Source organism: Periophthalmus magnuspinnatus, chromosome 22 (genome assembly GCF_009829125.3).
Source record: "Periophthalmus magnuspinnatus isolate fPerMag1 chromosome 22, fPerMag1.2.pri, whole genome shotgun sequence".
NCBI classification, from domain to species: Eukaryota; Metazoa; Chordata; class Actinopteri; order Gobiiformes; family Gobiidae; genus Periophthalmus; species Periophthalmus magnuspinnatus.
Window position 1 is genome coordinate 15006764 of NC_047147.1, and position 23054 is coordinate 15029817.

At 38.5% G+C, this 23054-nt stretch overlaps 1 protein-coding gene across 3 annotated transcripts; it reads left to right on the top strand.

Moving 5' to 3' along the window:
• The first annotated feature begins 825 nt into the window (after positions 1-825).
• Positions 826-21923, top strand: LOC117390602 (RAS guanyl-releasing protein 1-like). 3 transcript variants are annotated; one of them, XM_033988365.2, is made up of 17 exons: positions 829-1053; positions 1468-1643; positions 10850-10955; positions 14468-14530; positions 14755-14886; positions 15255-15408; positions 15480-15653; positions 17090-17206; positions 17642-17917; positions 18595-18675; positions 18760-18864; positions 18961-19070; positions 19273-19417; positions 19505-19541; positions 19857-19988; positions 20423-20733; positions 20924-21923. In XM_033988365.2, exons 1-17 carry the CDS (start codon positions 923-925, stop codon positions 21056-21058), a joined length of 2385 nt encoding a protein of 794 aa, XP_033844256.1. In that variant the 5' UTR covers positions 829-922; the 3' UTR covers positions 21059-21923. The 3 variants fall into 3 exon arrangements, with proteins under 3 accessions (XP_055086987.1, XP_033844255.1, XP_033844256.1); XM_055231012.1 differs by having other exon boundaries at positions 826-1053; positions 10850-10944; positions 14457-14530; positions 18595-18864; XM_033988364.2 differs by having other exon boundaries at positions 827-1053; positions 18595-18864.
• The last annotated feature ends 1131 nt before the right edge of the window (positions 21924-23054 follow it).

The window sequence follows — 23054 nt, forward strand, 5'->3', positions numbered from 1 at the left end:
TATTTTTCTTTAAAGTTGGATAGTACATCATATGTAACTGTTGTTTTTTTATGTTAGTATCTGTAGGCTGTGATTTTATACTAGGGCTCTGTGCAAACTATTAACCACAAGAGGGCACTGCTTGACTGATCAGCTTGTCCCATGACTTTTCTCTACCGTGGGTTACATATTTGCATAATATGCACATACCCATGAGTATTTTGAGTTAATCGTGTTATTTATATTCTGTTTATTCACATGTTAAAAAAGCCTACTCTCTAGGCCTATTAGATGATTTATTTGTATGTAGATATTGATTTCAAGTTGTTATATCTTAGTTTTTTATAAGCTGTGTTTTTTTATATCTTAAGTGGAGGGCGGCACTTTGCCTGTGACTAACACCCTTTTATAGCCCTATTCTCCTCACCTCCATCGCCAGTAGACTACTAAATGATTTGTTAGATGTTGTGTAGGAACCTTCCACTGTGACAGCTCTATAAACCATTGTGGAACCATGCAGCTCTGTTATCTGTAGAGGAAGGTGCGCCCTTTTCCTGTTATGTATCCTGAACAAACTTCGCAGATCAATCATTGCCAGCTACAGGTCCAGGTTACTAAAATTATGGGTTTTTTTTTTAAAAGTCAAAGAAATGCATTTTGAATTATTTTAATTTACAGAAAAGTACGACAACCTGTTCCGTCGCTTAAGTCATAAATGGGCAAAATCATGAAATTTAAATCAAATCATCAAACTCCATAAAGCGCTCTTGTCAGGCTATTTAAAAGAGTGTAGCTCAGTGTAGTGTGAGTGACGAGCCCTGCACCTCGGCCGCCCACTCTCACGCGCACTGAGGCTGTGCTGAATGTAAATAGTGTAACGCGCACTGACGAGTCAGCACAAAGCAGCTGAGAGCGCGCCGGGAGCAGCGCACACAGCGATGAAATGCTCCCAGGGAAAAGGACGCAAATGGACAGCCTCGTTCAGCCGCTCGTCGCCCAGTACCTCGCCATGGGATGTCAGGCAAAAGAGAACAACCCGAACCAAAATATAACAACTGAGGGCAAAGATGACACGTAAGTGCAAGTGTTTGATGTGCGTTTTTAGCATTTTTAAAGTTTACACCGCTAATAGTTTGGCAGAATTCTCGTCTCCAAGACGGAAAGCTATGGAAAAGCGCGTTAATATTTAGAAATGCTCTCTGAGCAACAGGTTGTAAAGGTTCTTGTTTACTCGTCATTCAGCACTTTGAACTGGAAGTCCGCAATCAACTGGTATTTCCCTAAAATAAAGGAAGGAAACCAGAACAATGAATAGCCAAATACCACTGAGGGGTGGTCTTGTGTTTCCACAATAGAGAAGACATACCTACCATGCAACTTAGCTTATTAACTTTATAAACTAAAACCATTTTTGAAGAAAAAGCAGAACAGTCATTGTACAGCCATAGCTTCTTTTCATTCTGGTCTTTTGTGTTGCTGTCTTTCCAGGAAAGTGGCTCCAGGATGTGGGTCCAAATCTAGAGTTTCTCCTCCTGGAAGAGCTCACCGCTTCCACAGGCACACTCCGGCTCAGAACGCTCCCAGCAAACCCAACATGCCTCTGGGCCTCCTCACCAAGGGGGCCAGCTGGGACGAGATCATCCAGGCCTGTCTGCAGTCCTTTGGTAAGTCCATATCTAGTCTATAGTTTTATTTGAAGGTGTGTTTGCATTGTTCTGACAAGCTCAAGGCTGATTATACTAGTATTTTCTGTAATGTGCATAGACTTGTTTTGAATTTCTCAGACAACATCCAGTACCTCAGTGTCCATGAGCTGCTAACATGCATTGATTTTACATTTTGTGTTGAACCAAAGCCACTGTGATTAATGGGACTGAAGACTGATCAATCAGAGGAAAGATCGCTGGCCTCATCAAGTTGTCTGGAGAGCTCTTAGACTTATGCTGATTGAAGAAGAGACAACCTTTCAAATAGTTGTTGCCTGGTTACACAAATGGAGCGGGAGCAATACACAGAGCGATTACAATGGGTAGCGCATAAAATGACATTCAGTAAGTGCGTTCATCAGAAGACGGAAGCTTGGGCTAGTTTTATATTCACTTTGGTGCATGGGTGGAGGATATGTGTACAAATGACTGCATATGAGAGATGAGATTTCATACAGGATACTTGCGGTGGCACTATTTCTGATATAGCACCTCTACATAGTTGTCATCATATTTGTCCCTGTTTTTTGCCAGTTCATTTACTATTTTGCTCTTGATTAGGCTTGATTAGTCCAGTGTCTGTTTAGGTCTTTGTTTAGGTCAAGTTAAAAGTACACTATGTAACTTTTTTGGTGTGTGTATGTGTGTGTGTCTGTGTGCGTGTGAGTTTGTGTGCGTGAATGCATGTGTGCGTGTTTGTGCGTGCGTGTGTGTGTGGTGGGAGGGTTCAAAATACCTTGCAAAACATGTATTCTTACTGTGAGCGGGCTCGCCTTTCCACAGCTCTGCTCTTGTGTCTGGTGTTGCCATCTGTTTATCTCCATGAAAATAGACATGTTTAATGCCTTGCTGTGGAACATTCCAGGAACATCTCCATGGAGACCAGCAGGTGGTGGACCTTTCATCAGAGAAATTACATAGTGCAGCTTTAAGTTCCTGCATTACTCCTCTCTGTCAGTTCTTAATTAAAAGAAGTGCTTTAGGTCATAGTTAAACAATGTTTTTTGCTGGTTGAGTCTTGACCTTGAACTGGTTTGGTCGATGTTTAATAACACCTCTTGAGAATCCATTAGATCTCCACAGTACAAATATATTAATGATGTCTATTAGCCTACATCACAAGGCCCCCCAGCACTTTTCCAAATGTGAGAGTGCACGTAAAAGAGCTTTTTGAGGGATTAGCTTAAAGCCTGTCCGCGCCCAAAGGTCAGCTCCCCGAATGCGGTTCCTTAGATGCTGGCCGACCCTTTGAATTGTGGAGCTCTACGAGGTGTCGATCAATTGGCACTGACATCATCACTCTCTCTACACCGCACTTTTGTAATGCACAGCAACCCCAAAGAAGTTACCTGTTTTAGTCTGTGGACAGTGGTGCAATAGTTATAGTCACTAGTAATGCAGAAGTGACATTTTTGAGGCAGTGGTCCTTTAGTGATTTAGTGGATTAATGGGTCAAAGGTTTCTTGGTCAACCAAAATTAGCCTTTTTTATTTACATTACATGAAATTATATGCACAACAGCAGAAAGGAGAAGGCAGGGGGTGGATTAGCTGAAGACTTGGGAGTGAATCCTGTGTTGAATCTGTCTTTTTCCACATAAATACACTTTTAGCTAGTACCTTTCTAAATTTTTTTTTTATTTTTTTTGCATAAACTCACCTGCAGTTGTAGTATTTTGACTGCAGTTACATGGTCAGATCATAGCGATAATGAATCCTTTGAGAGTCGTCGCCCCCTTTAGTCGACAAATCGATTGTTAACCCACATCTGACAAGAATTTCTTAAGTCGATGACAGCCCTGGAAACTTTACGTTTTTGTGCAGATTTATTTATAATTTGATGAAATATTTGTCATCATGTTTACATTCACATCATAATTAAGGCGTTGGTGGGTGTGAGAAGTAGAGAATAGAGATTGGTGGTAGAAGGTGTATTGTTAGCAACATTTTATATTTCTTATTTTTTTATATATATATATATATATATATATATATATATATATATATATATATATATATATATATATATAATTATTTTTTTAATTAATTTTTTTTTAAGTGACAGTGTTAAATGAACATCTGTAAATTTATAAAGAGGAAAATCAAGTTTATTTAAATCTGTATTATTTAATGTGCAAGTTGCATAAAAAAAACTTTCCCTTAGTAAGGACATTTGCATTTAGGGGGTTTGGACTGTGTACAAAATGTTTCTTTGACTCCTACACATTCTGAACTATGGAAACAAAAGCCAGGTTTGTTAGTACTTCTTGTCTTAACTCATGTAGCAACTGTGGAAGACTTATTGGTGCAAGAATAGTTGAAGAATATTTTATATTGATATAATATAAAAGAAGATCCAAAATGGTGGATTAGAACTCCAAGTATGGTCATTGCTTCGAGACCCAATAGTTTCCCATTAAATAAACCTTTTAATTTTGTATTTAAATGTTACACTTAATTTATTTACACCATTTCAATACTTTTTCTGCCTATTATCATTGTTCTACTTGATCAGGGAATAATATGTACATTTGTCTGGCTCATGCTCTGGCTGATGCACGCAAAAGATAACTTTAAGACAATAGTGTTTGTTATTGTTGGAATAATGTACATTACACATTATCTCTTATTTTGTAGACAGTGACAGGGGATTTCCTTCTGTAATTACCTCCGTACAGACAGTGTTTGTGGTTGGAGTGTTGTGAAAAATACGATTGAGCAACTGTTAACCTGACTTAGAAGTGATATCCTCCATGCATTGGCCTCAGGTTGTTTGGTAGTTAGTGATGAGCAGGTCATGACTTGAGTTATTATTATGTATTATAACCGTCATAGAACAGCTGTTTTGTTTTCAACTTTTTACTTTTGTTAATGACTCAGCAAGGTAAAGTGCCAACTGTTGTATTCCACACCCAGAAAGACTAAAGATCTGAAACTGTATGAGTAGATTGTCTGGGTATTTGTACCTTTTGAGTAAATTATAAACCTGTACATGTAATTGAGTATAATTATCCCTCAGTAACCCTTATTGTTTTAACTGTAGCTAATTACAAGTCCAGTCGTCCCAATCCATGGTTGTTTCATGCTGTATCTGCTCCTCTGAATACCAACAAACACACAGCACTGCATCACCTTCTATGTTTGCCAGAGCTCAAAGAATACCCAGATCATGGCTTAAAACATGAGTACTTCATACATTTATTTAAGCCCCGGTTTGATGGCAGTACTTTCACATATATTGAGTACATTCTTAACCATGTTGAGTAGAGAGTTCCAGTAAGTGATGCTAATTTTGCTCTGAGATTGTTTTCCCATGTCTGTACTCTTTGTGCTTGTCCCAAACCTGTACAAGAGGACAGAGTTAGACTGTCATTGTTACTTTGATCAGGTTTGTGGGAAACAATCTCTTTATCTGGGTCTCAACATTCAACAAGAGTCTTTACATTGGTCTGATTATATTTACTGGTAAGTTACTGTAATTCAAAAATCATTCAGGAATTTTTGCAGCAGCTTAGTGTTGTGCCAATGTTAAAATGTCCAACTCAGTTTCAATACGAAGATACTCAATACCCATTTTGGAGATCCTGTCCTATTTATCTGTTCCGCTTTGGTATTGAAACGTGTTTAAGTGAGTATCTTTTAATTTTAGTTTTAGCATCAATTATTATTATCTAGGTCAATCTTTTTACATAGCTTCGTTACTGTCTCTAATTTAGGGAATAACCAATATCGATACAGGATCAGGTATCAGTTCATTGTTAAGCCAATCGAGTCATGCAATATAATTCTATTTATGGGCTATTGTCTTTCAGTGTTGTAACTGTTACAAGTAAGTATACACAAAGTGTATACTTACTTGTGTCCTTTAAGTATAACAGATAAGAAATGACAAATCTGATTCAGGATTTGGACAGAAATATCTACTCTGAGTATATAGCAACATCTGATATTGGGTATTGGGAGATTATATGTAAAAGCTGTATAGGTTCATTTTTAAGTTACTCTCCCCCTGGTTTTAGATATGTTGTATTTACTCTATTTATTTTACTCTCTGTATTGACTCAAACAGGTGAGGTTACATATGTTGGTAGGTTTAGGTGTCAATGATTTAGTAACACGCCCTGTTCGCAGTATACAAATGCTGGATTAGTCAGTGGTGGCTAAAGTGGCCAGTTGCTTACAGATAACAGAGATTAGAGAGAGAAAAAAACATGTTGGCATGGAGCTGAGATATTTCCAAGGTGATGTGGTTTAAAAGTGGCCCCCGCACACAAGCGTTTAATGTCCTTGATGGTGGGAGAGAGCTGCATGAAGCCTCGGCGAGAACAGCTCGCAATGTTCAAATCGCAGCATTCGTTTTCAGTTATAAACGTTGGAATTATGGGAGGAATAACGGCTGTCAGTAATTTAAACTTAACCCATTGCTTGCTATGTTTTAGATACTGCACTTCTCCTGAAAAACGGTAGCTTGTTTGGATTTGATCGTTGCAACATGTCACAATGAGTGTTTCAAACTTCAATACGGAGGAGTGCTACTTCATACTTGATTTGATTGAGATAAACTGATTTTGATACCACAATGCCACACTTATATTTAAATCATAGTAGTTGTAGACGTATTCAGGAAACCTTAAATTCTCTTCTATTAATGTGATTTTTTTCTGGTACTGATACTTCAAATGAGTATCCACATTCAATATCAGTTTTAGTATCAGTTAGTATCTACAACTGGGATAGGACAAATATGCAAATATATCATAGTTTGGTTATATTTTATTTTGTTTTATTTTATTTTGGTGAATGGTATTGACAAAAATTTACATCAAATGTATTAAATTTTCATTTATTTATTTATTTATTTCCTCGATAACGATGTCCAGACAATATTTTAACTGTGGATCAAGAATGTGCTAATAGGCGCCTGTAAATGTGTTGATTGTGGTTTAAGCCTAGCACAAAACTTGAATAGACCATAAAATTAACCACAAAAGGGCTGAAATATCTCTGATATTTATACTCCCTATGCTCATTTTGCATATCTCCAAAAGAACAATATACGATCTGATATAACTTCCACCTGTAGTTTAGTTACTTGGTATAGGCCTAAGAGAAGCAAGAATCCAATCCAATCCACTTTATTTATATAGCACATTTCATAAACAAATTGTTTCCAAAGTGCTGCACAGAGACAAAGTGACATAAAAAAAATAAAATCAATAAAATCAATAAAACACATAAAAATAAATAAAAGAAATAAAAGAAAAGAAAAACACAGAGGACCACACAAGAATGCATGGACACTTAAATTAGCAACATGCCTATTCATATGTAAGTAAAGTAATTTATAATTACACACTTCATGCACGTTTCATGTTTTACTTCAAAGTCCAATAAAATGTTTTGAGATCTGCTTTAAAATGTTTTGAGATCTGCTATATCTTGGCAGTGGTGGAGTACTAAAATGTGCACACAAGTTAAAGTGCAGGTACAAGTACTGCTGGTACAGGTACAAATTTGTATATAAATTAAACATGAAAACTACTACTCGAAGTACTAGTTTATTTTTATGTATTTTGTATGTATTTGTTGTTGTTTTTTTAAACTTGATAAATGAATCAATTTGTCTTAAACTGCCATCCACATATGGTCAATCAGTACAGGCGATAACAGTATTGTTAGGTGTTTGTAAGTATAAAAAAGAACAGAGACAACAGTGAGACAACAGTGAGACAACAGTGAGACAACAGTGAGACAACAGTGAGACAACAGTGAGACAACAGTGAGGCAACAGTGAGACAACAGTGAGACAACAGTGAGACAACAGTGAGGCAACAGTGAGACAACAGTGAGACAACAGTGAGACAACAGTGAGACAACAGTGAGACAGTAAAAGACTCTCAAATCTACTCCATTACAATGAGAGTATTTTTAATTAGGACTTTCCACCTTTAGTGCTTTTGGTAAAGGCTGATCTATTGTTGCTCTCTTAAGTTAATACACACATGTGGTTTGCTATTTATTGTATCCTGACTTCTACACTGTTCACATCACGTAACTATGGGGTTGTGTTTATGCAATGTCATTTATCTAAAATGTTATGTTCATTTGCCAACACTGACAGGTCTGGCATTTGCGAGTTTACATTGTGATTTGGGACCCGTACTGTACAGTGCAGGCTAAGGGTGGTCAAGGTCACAGAAAAGAAGGAAGCAAGCCATACACAAGGAAAAGGAAGTGACAAGTGCAGTGAGAAAAGCCTGTCGCACTGGTTCACACACAGACACATTTAAACATCAGCTTTGAGAGCTCACTTGTGTCTCCAGACGGGGACCTTAAAGGGCCCATATTGCGCTATGTTAAAATGTGGTTTCCTCATCAAAAACATACCCGCAATTGTGTATTGTTTCATTCACATGTTTAACACACAAACCCTGCATATACATACAAACTAAAAACACTCTTGTTCCACCTTGTAATGTCATATAGTAATACAGGAAGTATGCCACTGTGTTTTTTTTAACTTCATACACTAGAATCATTTGGATCATTTCAGCCCTGGAATTGCCAACCTCTCCTGAACAAAAGTTACCTGTTAACTCTCTTTTCCACATCACAATGTGGAAAAGAGCATTTTCAGCTTTGGAGATGTAGACACACTAATAATAAAGGGTCACTCAAACATGTGTGAATGAAACAAAACACAACTCTAGGTATGTTTTTGACAGGGTTTAAAGCTCAGAAGAGCTAATTGTGTGTAATATAGGCCTTTTAACTAGCATTATTGTGGATTGTTCCATTTAGACCTGTAACACAGCATTGACAAAGAGCTTTTCATTTGTGCTTCTCAAACTAATGTCATAAATAATAGAAGAAAGATTGTGTGCTATTAAGACAGTTAGTTGCACCAATCCCACCTGTTCATCAGGATAGCACTGCATAAATGACAATAATGAGACAAAATGTACTAGCAGTAGCATGTTTATTGCATCCACTTGACAGTCACAATTCACAAGAACAAGTACAGTTACTGCAAGGATTTGATTGACAGACCCAGTACAGCAGATTTTTAATGTTGCCAATGAGAGCTTTATGATTTAGGGAAAATCAGCTCTTAAATGCAAAGTATTGTGATTGTAATTTGATTTACGCTGTATGTAACCAAGTTTCTGTTCAGTGCAGATTCTTAACACACTGGAGCATTAACATTTAAAAATGCAACATGTAAATTTTCTGGTGTTGCAGCTACCAACTGCTTGTCTCTATGGAGATTTTATTGCTTTGCTGGAAGGTTCCACATTTATCTACTGTATTTCCATAGAAACAAGCCGGCAAGGCATGGCAAGTGCTTTGCAGAATACGTAAGACATTAAAATCATAATACAGCAAATCAAAATAAAGATAATCATCATAAAATTTACATTAAAAGAAAAGAGTGCAGAATAAAAACAGTCATATTCACAGCCAAACAGAACTGTTTTGAGTCTGTATTTAAACATTGTTAAAGTAGAGCTCTGTCTCGCTCTTAAAGTCTATTCACAGACCAAGTTACAGGTCAGGTCTGTGGAGAAGTGATCCAGCTCTTATAAGAATGTATGTTTCTGATGATATTATTGAGTGTCTGTAGTTGAGTAAGTCTATGCTAATTAATGCCATAGTCTAGAATATTCCAGGCAAAGCATTAACAGCCCCATGGTGGTTACACAGTGCACATAGAAGATTTAAATATGAACTAATGGACTAATCTAAAAATCATTTTAGAACATATTAGTGAGATCTGGTCTGGCGAGGTTAGCAGTTTCCCTCATAAATGGAAAGACTATTTTGTTGTTTGTTGCTGGGAACATTATGCTACCTCAATAATTGCTACTTTTGCAGTTTGATAATTGTGACCATTTAAATTTTGATCTGTGATTGTGATTAATTGTGCAACACTAGTACCCCCAACCAGGAGCAAAGCTGTAAAAAATAATCACTTCAGTGTAATAACCCTCACAGTGATAGATTTCCAGTGTGACTAGTGAACGAGGTATCTTTCAACTTAAGACTGTGTTCAGAACTGTTTTTGCTTCAACAATACAGTTTTAATAACTCCACTAAGGAACCCAGGTATTTGCCAGCGTTGGTTTGTTTGTTTCTGGGTGAATAACACAAAGTAATGATCAAATTTTTATTATATGTTCAGAAAAGGTCAATAACTGGCCAAGGAAGAAGTTATTAGTTTGTTGTGTGAATCTCCAGGTGAAAAAGTGCAGTAATTTTTCCCCAAATAAAACCTTTAATCCATTTCATTATTTACTTTTTTTATTACAATTTGGGGTTGTATGTTGGTTAAGACATGATAGATGGGGCGATAGTAGCTCAGTGGGTAGAGTGTCCTGCTCTTGACATAAACACTATTAGTCTGATCAACTGACCCACAGGTTGGCAGTACAATTCCAGCTCCTACAGATGAATTCAGTCATTATGTCCTTGGGCAAGACACTTAACCCACCTCGCCCCCAGTGTCTGTGTCTGTCTGTGTGTGAATTTGTGTGTGAGCGGTTCCTTGATGTAAAGCACTTTCACAGACTTGAAGGTGGAAAAGAGCTATATAAAAATGTGACCATTTACCATTTAGATACATGAGGGATAGGGATCAGTTAGTTACAGGGCTGACACAGTTAAAATTTTTATAGTAAGTAAGAATCAATTGTTAATTTAATGCGTTTGACCAGTTAACCAGTTTTGTTTTTTTTGTTGACTAATGGAGGTTGGGCTGTACAATTAATCAAATTTTAGTTGACAAAGAGATTTAGTCATTTCTAATCATCGATGATCTGCTTGGGTCTTTTAAATGTGAAACATGTGGTTTGAGTTCAGAATGTGGCTATTTTTTTGTGTTACATGGCAATGTTTAGAAGCATGTACTGTTTATGCTCAGGAAATATTGAAAGCCATTTTTGTTTGATTTTAATAAGACAAACTAATATAAAATCGAAAACTGAGAGAGTTTAATTTGAAGAAAGATTATTAGCATATCACCCAGCCCTACTAGGAACTCCTTATACTATTCGAATATTGTGTTGTCTCTAACTTGAACCTTGTTGTTAAAGTCGTGATTCCAGATTGCAGTCCCTCTTCATTTCTTAGCACTGTGAATGATCTCTCCATATTTGTTCTTTTCAGATTCAAACGGCTGTCTTACTGGGAGCAGCCATCTGTTGAACATCACGCTGACCATGCACCGGCTCCTCATGTCTCCCGATGACCTTCTGGACAAACTCATCTCTCTATATCCTTTAAAACACCCAAAGCTTCAAAACATCACTACTGCTGCTGCTCCTCTGAATAATGCGGTGGCTAATTCTGTGCAGTGAGTGACATCAGATTTCTGCTGTTACTTTGTGCCTGCCTGTGCTTTCTTCTGGTTGTCAACAGCAACGGGCAATCAGGCTTGTTCTTGGCTCACACAATGCATCTGTCTGAAGCTGTCACTGTAGAATGTGGAGGAAAAATGTCAGTTTGTCATTAGAGCTTTAGACCCTTTTCTCCGCTGAATTTGAAACGATTTTTTTATTTTAGAAAAAGCCTGCTGATTGAAGAGGTAGGGAGTAGAGTAGGTTTGTATTAAGCAAAAGGACTGTTACATGAACAAAGAAATACTTAAAAAAATAGAATATACATGAAAGAGTATGCAGAACTGTAGAGTTAAAAACTTCAGTGGCTATGTTTACATGTACACCAAAAATCTAGATTATCAGATTATCCAAATGTCATGTTACATTTGATTCATACTTTTATTATACTGGTAATCAAATTTCTTTCTGATTGTTCACACCTGTGCAGCTTTGGACAATGAAAAGTATTTTTAAAAGTGTCAAAAAAAACCTATTGGGGCAACAGTAGCTCAGTTGGTAGTTAGAGTATTTGTTCATTCATCTGAAGGTTATCGGTTTAAATCTCGCTCTCAACATAAACATCATTGATAGAGCAGTCAGATCCACTGACCCACAGGTTGGCAGTGCGATTCCAGCTCTCACAGATGAATACTGTTGTTGTGTCCTTGGGCAAGACGCTTAACCCTCCTCTCCCCTGGTGTGTGCATACTCTGGTGTATGAATGTGTGTGAATGGGTGAGTGGTTCCTTGATGTAAAGCCCTTTGCGTGCCAAGAAGGTGGAAAAGTTATATAAAAATGTGATCAATTACCATAATATTATTTAAAAATGTATTGTACTTGCCTTTTATTGTTACGATTATAACCTTTACTCTAAAAATCCATTGATTAGGTGACGTCACCATGTATTTTTGATGATCACACATGATCCCATTTGTCTTATGCTTGTAAAGACACTACTAATTAGATCTAAATATTGGTTTATCTGATTATTGAATCTGAATTTTTACTGACCATGTAAATGTGCCCAGTGATGTGATGAAGTGGTACTACAAAAATAGATATGATATGTTAGAGAGATGCTGGTTTGGAGTGAAGAGAGGATGGAGAGGCTGAAGTGGCTGAGGTGGGAAAAAAAAGACGATGTATTGTTTCTGAATGGAGTGAACAGAGAACTAATTGGTCTAATATACACATTTCCTGGATTTTACTGGGCCCAGCCAGATGCCCTTTGAGATCAGCTGCTGTATAAATCAACCATGATGCAGCAGTGGGTAAACAGAGCGTTTTCCCACAAACCCAAATTTGTGGTTCTGTCACTATACCTTTTGGAAAGACACTTCACCTGCCTTGCTTTTGTATGAATATAGTACCGTATGTGGTTGAGTGATTTCCGCTAACTTGAGCCAGGGTAGCTGTGATGTCATACTTCTTCTTGGAACAGTCTTCCTGAAGATGTGAGACAGGCCTCTACTTTGACAATGTTTAAATCCAGGCTCAAAACGGTTCTGTTCAGCTGTGCATACGACTGAAAGATTTTTATTCTGCACTCTTCTCTTTTAATGTTAATTTTATGATGATTATTTGTGATTATTTATGTTTTGATTTGTGTGATTTTAATGTCTTTCTTATTCTGTAAAGCACTTTGAATTACCTTGTGTACGAATTGTGCTATACAAATAAACTTGCCTTGCCTTGCCTTATTACCACAGAGTGTATGAAGTGAATGACAATGTAAGCAGCTTTGAGTATTGTGAGTATTTATTATACAAATTTAGGGCTTGACATGACCAAAAAAAACTGTTTCATGTGGGGATGAACAGAGATAACACAAGAAAACTACTTAGCAATGGTAATACGGAATAATATTGTCCATGTCCGATGGCGTGACAGAGAGCAAATCGCAAAGGACTCGGACTAGAGCAGCTTTCCCATTCTAGGTGTTAATTACCTCTGCTTCGAAAAGGCTCCACTCTGTCTATATATAAACACAAACTAAGAGACTGCTATTTTCAACCCTCTCATTCAGGCCTTAACATGTATATCAACTAAAAGGTGTTTGTGTGCGAGGGGAGGGGCGGGGGTGGATGAGGGGTAGGGGGGTGGAGGGTAGTTGAGGATGAGGATCACAGGGGCCCTTAACAGCCTTCATCACCGTCTGGCCTTGGGATTGTGTGGGCTGGTTCTTCTGCTCCCATGACGCAATTAGTCTTTTTCTGGGCACCACTTGGAGCTGATTTCTAACCAATCCACAGCTTTAAGTGTCAGCATTATTTGTAAAGGCCATTGTCTGCTGTATACATTAACAGGCTGTGTGTTTTTGCAGCGCATATATCCATGAACAATATCTCGTTAGCATAAATGCAATGTGTTTATTATTCTGATTGTGTACACTCTTTTTGTTATTCACTTTCCAGCTCTGGGCCAGTATGATTCAGAAAGTGATGCTCATCGCAGTTTTCTCTTTTTTTTTTTTTCTTCTTCTTTTTTTTTTTTGCCTTCGCCCACATCACCAAATGTCACTCCTGTTTGCCTTTTGGTGCAGTTGAAATCCCTTTTATTAATGAGCGATCGGTACAGAGGAAAGTTGGCGACCATATGTGAGATATTACTCATAACACACCTGCCCCTGTCAGTGTCGGAGATCAGTAGATTCATTGTTTACTGCAATTAGCACAAATATGGGGCCAAACCAGCAACATTGTGCTTTGTCTAGTCGTCATATGAAAATATCTTACAAATACTGTCTTTTTTCCTCAACCCAGATATTAAATTATTTCTAAAATTTTGGTGAATTTATTAATTTTCAGGTAATGTATTGTGCAGTCTTTGTCATAATATGCTTTTCCATACAGTGTTAGTGAGTTTTAATCCAGCTGCACTGATCAGTCTGGTGTAGTCAAAACAAGAGTACCATTGGTGGTTTACAGACGTCATGTAGAAGGTCATCTGTTTGATTTCTGAGCTGGTTGGCCTTGGGCTTTTGTGTGCATCTCTGCAAACCAAACACAAATTTCTCACTCCTTTATTCTCAGAGTCAGGGATCAAAATTAAATTAAAACCAGCTTGCCCCTTTCTGTTATACACATAGACTCATTCTATAGTCAGTCATCAATACTGTGTGTATGTGACATGTGGTAACAGCAGTTCTTTTGTCACAAATATTATTCAGATAGAAACAATTGTGTGTGATTAAAAGTGACTCCTGCTTGTAACTAGCTTCATGTATGATTGAGCTATTACTGAACAACACAAAATGATTCAAGCAGATTTTTGATCATGAAAGTTGAGGCCTTATATCTCAGTGTGGCATTGTGTGGCACATAACCAGACTAATGTTATGAGATGTATTCTGTGATTTTGTAACTTCATTGCTCATAATGTAACCCTCCTTAACCTACTGCTCACATTTAAAACAGCAATGGACAATGAAGAACCAGCGGAGTGTAAGAAGATCTGCTTCCTCATCAGGTCAGCCTCACTATAGAAATACTGGTATTATTTCAGTTTTGTTTCCATTGACATGTCTCTTTTAGTGTTGTCATGATACTAACATTTCAAAGTTGATTTTGATACTAAAGAATAGACTATAGTCAATAATGCCTATTCATGAAAGGTTCATTTCTGTCCTGTGAATCGATTAGCATCTGATATTCGATGCATTTGACAACCATAGTGTCTTCTTTGACCCGCAGACATTGGATCCAGGAGTTCTGGATGATGTTTCGCCTGCACCACAGCCTGACCGACAGCTTGGACCAGTTTCGTGAGCTGCTCCGAGAGCAGGGACAGGAGAGTCTATGCTCACTTCTTGAGACCAAATGGATGTAAGTGCTAAAGTCTGGCCAGCTGGCAACTGAGACCTCACACTGCAGTGGGGGAACGCCAGTCACTCACCATTCTGAGTGATTGAGGAAGACTAAGTTAGACACTTACTATCAGACATAGTAATAAATTTGACGAGGGCAAAATTATTTTTTTGTGAAATTGTGTGGTTCTCACAGTTCTCAAATTTTATGGCACATAATCTTGTCCCATCCTTAAAGCCTACTAGTTACTGCAAAACAGTTTGTTTATTTCTAGAGGTGTTTGAGTTCACATCCTTTGGTATTAATACTGAAAGCACTGCTGGTGGGCTAAATTAATCTACTAAAAACTATGCACATAATGGAAAATATTTGTTTTATTTGACTAGAAATGAAAGAGACTGGTCATGGAAGGCAAGCACAAAAATCAAAGCCAACAGCAGTAAAAAGAGGAAGGTGTCCCTGCTTTTCGATCACTTGGAGCCGGACGAGTTGGCTGAGCACCTCACCTACCTGGAGTTTAAGTCGTTTTGCAGAATATCAGTAAGTATATCCACATTTACTTCACCAGTTGTAATGTTTGTGACTCTAAAACAGTTCCTTTTCTTTTAAAGTTTATGGACTATCAGAGCTACATCCGTAAGTGCTGCTTGAAGGACATCCCTGTGATGGAGCGTTCCATTGCCCTGTGTAACGGTGTGTCTCAGTGGGTGCAGCTGATGGTGCTGAGCAGACCCACAGCACAGCTCAGAGCTGAGGTCTTCACCAAGTTCATCCACGTGGCTCAGGTATGGAGTCGACTTGCTCTTCTCCCTCATTGGCGTGAAAGGGCTTCAATTTATTCATTATCATTACACATATGCTTACCAGAACGTCTATTATCTGATCAACGCTTTGTTCAAAAAGAAAATTCAAGGCACATAGGGAAGTTGTCTTGAGTTTGACAAAGTATATTCAGTCCTGTTAAAGGCGTTGTTATAGATGTTTAAACATTGTACTGCATTCAGGATGCAATATAACCTTGCTTGGGTCAATATGTTTTGTGATTGACATAATGATTAAAGGAACTGTATGCAGCCTGTGCTCTTACTGTTTTTATAAAAGGTACTACAATCACAACTGAACCTGGGTTGTCTAAACCTACAGACAGGAAGTGATATGATAGTGAAAGCCCAGAACCTGCAGAATTCACTCAGAGGCTGCACTAGTGCTGATTGGCTGCAGTTGCTGAGGTTTACTTGGTACTGAGATCACATCAGAGACATTGGAACTAGCAACCCAAATGACAGGCCCATGAGGCCCATTCTGATTGAAAAATCATCTTGACAACAGCAAATGATTGTGTAAATAAATGGGATGTCATTTACAATGTTTTTGTAACTAAGAATAAATCAGCATTACCATTGTTAACAGTAAAATCTATATTTTATTAGACCATGTGTAACTTGTAGCTGGGGATACAGATAGGTCAAGTATATGAAATTTTAAATAAAAGTCTTACATACAGGTCCTTTAAGTATAGTTTTTGCTTTTGTTTTTGCCAGACCATATGGAGCGCTAATATGTGAACCTTTGTGTTTAACTTCGATCTGTGGTTCTGGTCATTTAACAACATTTTAAATTTTCCCCCTATTTAACTTAGACCTTTGAAAAAGAAAGTGGCTTATTCTTGTTAATTTCATTACTGATATTTCAACAATGTGATTGTAACTGAGAGTAAATAAATTAGTCACTGCTCCATAAAGCATATCAGAACATATTGTGAGTTCTTGAAGCATGAGAAACGGTAAAGTGTAAAAGAGATGGAGGGGTAGTCAGAGCCCGGCCTGAGCTTGTTTAATGCTCTAATACCTGGAGCAGCATGTGGCATGTGCAGAAGTGATGTGCGCGCTTCAGGGAGCTGTTAGGCCACTTGTACTGTCGAGGACCTCAACTCTCCACTGCTGTCAACTGAAAACCCATGGGACTCACAATATATTTCACACTGTATTGCTCTAGTGGCAGCAGGCATTAGCCCACTGAGAAGAAACAGGAGGTTGGAAAGCTTTTTCCAAAAAGAATGATAGGCCCAAGCACAGTAAGAAAAAGGCAACAATCTAAGTGGCTTACGTAAGGAGTGTGTTGTGGAGATTACATAAGCAGGGTTACCTGGCGCGGGCCTAATTGTGCGTGTTATGAGTGTGCAGTGACTGATAGGTGCTCATTGTGTTTATGTGTCCACTAGAGTCTCCATGTCATGCACAACTTCAACACACTAATGGCCGTGGTTGGAGGCTTATGCCACAGCTCCATCTCCAGACTAAAGGACACCACCTCACACGTGCCCAGTGAAGTCACCAAGGTAAGGCAGCATTATTGTCCTCAGAAAGAAAATAAAGAGATTGTATAAAGGATAAAGTGTACATGCATTTTTTATTTGTGAATCAGTGACTCTTCATCCATGAAAGTTAATATGGAACAGCGTGTCCAGTGGATTCAAATGTACAGTGTGGAAATTATTGTATTGAGTACAAATAAATAATACTGATCAAAATCACCATCGTCCAGTCTAAAAGCAATAATAAAAGTGCTGTTAGTGCAATAAACAAGTCACTCCTAGCAACAGATTTTGGCACAAAGGCTGCTCTTGCAATTTACAATCCAATTTTTTCATTTACAAGATCAGGCCATCTTTAAAATAAAGGGAAAAATACTTACTGGTATTCCCTATTCATATAATATGAAATATCTACATGTTCCTCATACACTCTTGTGTGTTATTTAATTTTCTCTCCAGGTACTGAATGAGATGACCGATCTCCTCTCCTCCCGGCGTAACTACGACAACTATCGTCAGGCTTACCACAAAGTCACTGGCTTCAAAATCCCCATTCTGGGCGTCCACCTCAAAGACCTGATCTCTGTGAACGAGGCCATGTCGGACTATGTGGAGGACAACAAGGTCAATGTCCAGAAGCTCCAAGCGCTCTACAACCACATCAACGAACTGATCCAGCTGCAGCAGAGCCCCCCCAGGCTGGACGCTAACAAAGACCTTGTGCATCTGCTGACCGTAAGCACACATTCAGGGATGATTCAGACACTAGTGAACAACAGCTACATGCAAATGAGTTTGTTCCAGCGCCCAGCTCCTCTGGCGCTGGTGTGGAGGTGTGTGGAGAGTCTGTGATCCGCAGTATGTGGGTGACAAACCAACTGCCAATGACTACTCAAATTGCTGTATTGTTATGCTATCCGTGCATGAGGCGCTTTGATCGCACTTGAGCGACAGAATGCCCATGAAACACACAAAAGCATTCCGGTGACCTCATTTCTGTTATTATGAAAACACATCGGAAGAACAAGTTTGGAATTAGAAATGTGTTGAAATTTGAGTTTTGCATTTTATGTTGTGATTTCAAATCATTCTATTTGGTTACAAAATGTTTGTAATCAAAAATCTGTTCAGAAGGACATGTTTACTTGTACCTTGCAAAACCTGGAGCATAGCCACTTAATTTACATAGGGTTTAAAGCCAAAATGTCACAAAACATTACCAGGAAACGATATTAGGCCTATACTTGCTCTACAAGTACATTTTGACATGTAATTGTATAAAATAATTGTGATTTTCAAAAAAATGTACATTATTATAGTTTTGGCCATAATCAAGCAGCCCTATTTCACCTATCTCTCTTTATCTCTCTTTATCTCTCTTTATCTCTCTTTATCTCTCTTTATCTTCACAGCTGTCTTTGGACCTATATTACACTGAAGATGAAATTTATGAGCTGTCATACACAAGAGAACCCAAGAACTGTAAAGCACCGGTGAGTGAAGGAAGCCAATCACCCAAATCTATAAATAGCTTTTTACATATTTTATGTGCTTTGTTGTTGTTGTTTTTTTATCAGCCAGCCACTCCCTCTAGACCTCCAGTGTTTGTGGACTGGGCATCTGGAGTGGCCCCCAAACCAGACCCCCGAACCATCAGCAAACATGTGCAGAGAATGGTTGACGTAAGCCCTCTCAAACTGTGTTGCATAACCCTCATTTGTTTGAACATTTTTCCCTGCCATTTACCGGCTATTAACGGCGCCCCTTCTTGTTCGCAGTCTGTGTTTAAGAACTATGATCACGACGAGAACGGCTTCATCTCTCAAGGGGATTTTGAGAAAATTGCTGCTAGCTTTCCATTTTCCTTCTGTGTCATGGATAAAGAGAAGTGAGTGCTCGACAGGTCATGTAGTTAATTTACAAGTGCAAGTTGGGGAGGAAGTGAAAAAGGTGGTATTTGTAGTGATGAGCAACAGGAAGCCTCAAATAACAGCATACTCTAACTTGTGGACTTGTGGTAATTATACTTGTACAGGAAATTCACTCTCTCTGATGTAAAATGGAAAAAATGAATGATTTATTTTTCTCAGGGAAGGCATGGTCAACAGGGAGGAGATTACCGCTTATTTCTTGAGAGCGAGTGTCATCTGCTCCAAACTGGGGCTTGGTTTTGTCCATAACTTTCAGGAGACCACTTACATGAAACCTACATTTTGTGACAACTGCTCAGGATTTGTAAGTATTAAATGTAAACAATGAATATATATTTTAAAATAAACAAATAGATCTAAAAAATAATCTCAGTTTATCTTTTCTTGGTAGTTGTGGGGTGTCATTAAACAAGGCTACAGATGCAAAGGTAAGAGTCCATTGTTTCGTTGGGGGTTACAGTAAGTTGTTCATATACTATTGCGTCAGGTAGTGCAAATCTGTAGAGGGAGCACTGTGGTTATCCTGTGTTGCATACATGTAGCTAAAACTTGCAGCTTAAAAAAGCATAAACTGAAAGTCAGTGCATTGCAAAACCACAATTTTCCCCTCCCCCATGCTTCAAAGCATCTGAGAAGTGTTTGCCTCGCAGTGAGCACGTAAAGGTCAACTTAGTGCATTTGCAGAACAAGGACAAGTTGATAGAGATGTTTAGATTCATTATGTGTTTTTCTGTCTGTAATAGATTGTGGGATGAACTGCCACAAGCTCTGCAAGGACCAGGTGGCGTTCGAATGCAAGAAAAACACCAAAGTAGCCAGCGCCATCGACAGTCCCACTTTCAGCTCCACGTCTGTCACCACGGGAACTTCAGAGGGTGGGTGGGCACGGCGGGTTTCCTAGCACAAATATCTCACACGTACATACAGTAAATGGTCGCAGTAGTTTGCTCAACCGTCTACAGATTTCGCACACTGCATACAAACATTTGACTGTGTGTCTGAAATGTATATCTTCTGTTCTGGCAGTATAAAGATATGCACCTGACAGGCTTGTGTGGGACTTCCCTACAGCTGTCAGATGAGTCACTTGGTCCAGGTGTCCTTCTGCATTGACCTATGTTGCACTTACTGTCTATTGTCTTGACCTCCAACATTAAATTGCACATTTTAAGTTATGGGTGTTGAATATAAAGGCACATATGAAAAAATACATTTCTATAATTATTTACAGAAAATAGTTTACAGAAGATTAAGTTTTTTGCTTCATTGTGAATGAGTGAATGATTATTTTCTATTGCCCATGCTATAGGTTCAGAGGACTGTCCGTTCCCATATCCAGATGAGATCAAATACTGGAGCCCTTCTTCTCCTGTGCCTCATCCAGGCCGGCTTCAGAGGGTTCACAGTGGGACACAGACCGACCTGACCCCCCTCACCTCTCCAGTGCATGAACCTGCTCTGCTGGTGCCAGCCACAACCCCCACCCTGAGCTCCTGCCCCAGCCCTGTACCTCAGAGGAAACAGCGCCACTGTGCCAAGTGGGAGAACCGTGCTTCAATGCATCAGAAAACTAAGGATTCAGATGAGGAGAGCAAACCCACATTTGAAACGCTGGAGGCAGTGAGTAGCAGGGCTCTTTATCTACAGTATGTTGCCTTATAGCACATAGTCAATGTATTTATATATGTTACCCTATAGCCCATACTAAATGCATTTATGTATGCTGCCTTATAGCACATAGTAAATGCATTTATGTATGCTACCCTATAACACACACATGTACATGTAACAGCCCTTCCGTGTCCCCCAGGAGAACCAGCGGCTTCAGAATGTCAATGAGAGTCTGCGCAGGAAGTTGAAGGAGACAGAGAGAGAGGTGGACATCCTAAAGACACTGCTGAAGAGACATGCTTTGCACCCAGTGGAGGAAGACTCCTCTTCATAAGCACACACAGTATACAGCCAACTACATTCAACACATGGACTGGGTTGCATTCATACAGTAGGCCTAAGATAATAGAGTGTGCAGTGGGAACCATAGAATCTGAATGTGGTCTTTTACTAACAAAAATTGTACTAGTTATAAAGCTTAAAGGAGACTCAGTTGTGAGGTTTTCTGGTTAATATGATGGTGCTTTACAGTACAAAAGGTAGATGTAACTGTTTATGGAGTGTGATGGAGAGTAACTTTTTAAAGAGTTTTAAAACATACAACTGTTCAGTATGATTGTCATTGTTACCTACACCTCATTCAGTTTCACTGAAATCCATCTCACGGTTTACCTGCTTTTTGTAGAAACACTGTGTTAAAAGTGCAGATCTAATCTGTGGCACACATGAAATTATGTATATAATATGTGTTTTGCAGGGGAATGAAGTATGTTTTTCATATTAAAATGCCATGATGCCATAGTGAATGATAAGCCACAAATCTCTTAAGTGCAATATAAAATGTGTCATGCATTCTGGGGTCTTCAGCTGAATACATGCAGCTGTTCTGTAGTTTTGTTAATATGAAGGTTATGGTCATATTTATTGTGTGAAACACTACATTATGTCATGTTTTGTATACTGGTACTTTGAAATATTTATCTTTGTTTGTGCCAGCATCTTAGTGGACCTTTGGGGTTTTTACAATGTATTTGTACAATTATAATAATTACTATGTGATTGTTTTAAAAGTGACGTACTGTGAATGTAAATGTGGATTGTACATATCATATTTACTGTGCCTGTGTATGGAAGTGCCATCTTTATTAATACTATTTCTCTCAGTATTATGTATCTTCTAATAAAGAGATTGGAATATACCCCCATTGCATTGTGCTGTTACTCTTGATGTCCACATGGTGTCGCTCCTGCATTGCATTAGTCCTGTGCTTTGTCAGGTGGACACAGATCACATCAGATCATTAGTGGATTGTATATAGTTTATAGCTGAAAGTTTATTATTTTTGTCTCCTGTAATTAATAGAAACTAACAAATGTATATCGTCGTAAGTGAGAAATTTAAAGAAAGCAGTGTGATGTTTAAAAATCGTTTATTTTTCAGTGCTTTCATAAGATGTTTTATCCTTGGTACACTGGTGGCCATAGGCTAAGTAAAAGTCATTTGCTTCTCCATTTCTCTGCTGTAATGACCTGATCCATGGTAATGACGTATCTTTAGCGGCAGTGGCGCAGGCCCATGCAGTGTGAGGTCTCTGAGCCACAGCAGCAGCTCCAGCGCCTGCCTTTGGTGACAGCTAATTTACCTTTCTATGAAGTCTAGCAGGTTGAGCCTGGACATTCCTGCTAAACAATTTGCCATGTCATCTCTTGCTTGGATAAGTTACAATGAAAAAATGGAACATCTTAAAGGGATGCTATGTAACTTTTCTACCGAGGGGTCCATCGCCTGCTTGTGTTTCAGAGATACTATAGCCGGGAATGTTCTACACAGTGTAACATATCTCTATTTAATTTATTCATTTAAATGTGTTTTGATTGCTAAAAACTACACAAAACATGTATTCTTTCTGTGAATGGGTAATCGCTCCACAGATCTGACCTGTAATATGGCCTGGTGGCATCGTCTACTTTTCCGCATGGAGATAGATAAGTTGATGCCTTATTATGGAACGAAGATCAGAAAAGTTACATGGTGCACCTTTAAATAAGATTCATGTAAAGTAAAGGCAATAAATACCTAGGTGTCACTAATCAATAGGTCCCTCCTAACTCTTTAGATTCAAGATTCAAGATTTTGTGTTTACAGCATCAAACACTTCATAGGTTTGATGTAAAGTGCAACAAAAAAGATGCAAGAGCCCATCCAATAACCCCATAATAATCCCAGTGTAAACATAAGAACAATAATGATATCAGTGTGGCACTTATGTAATAAACAGTAACAAGCTTAAGTAACAGTCATAAAGGGGATCACAGGGACATGCAGTCAG

Excerpts from the sequence above, each read along its gene's own strand:
- LOC117390602 (XM_055231012.1), top strand. The coding sequence starts at position 923 with ATGCTCCCAGGGAAAAGGACGCAAATGGACAGCCTCGTTCAGCCGCTC. Across the intron at positions 10,945-14,456 it reads CCGATGACCTTCTGGACAAA|CTACTGCTCACATTTAAAAC; the intron begins CTCATCTCTCTA and ends ACCCTCCTTAAC. Across the intron at positions 18,865-18,960 it reads ATGTGCAGAGAATGGTTGAC|TCTGTGTTTAAGAACTATGA; the intron begins GTAAGCCCTCTC and ends TCTTGTTCGCAG.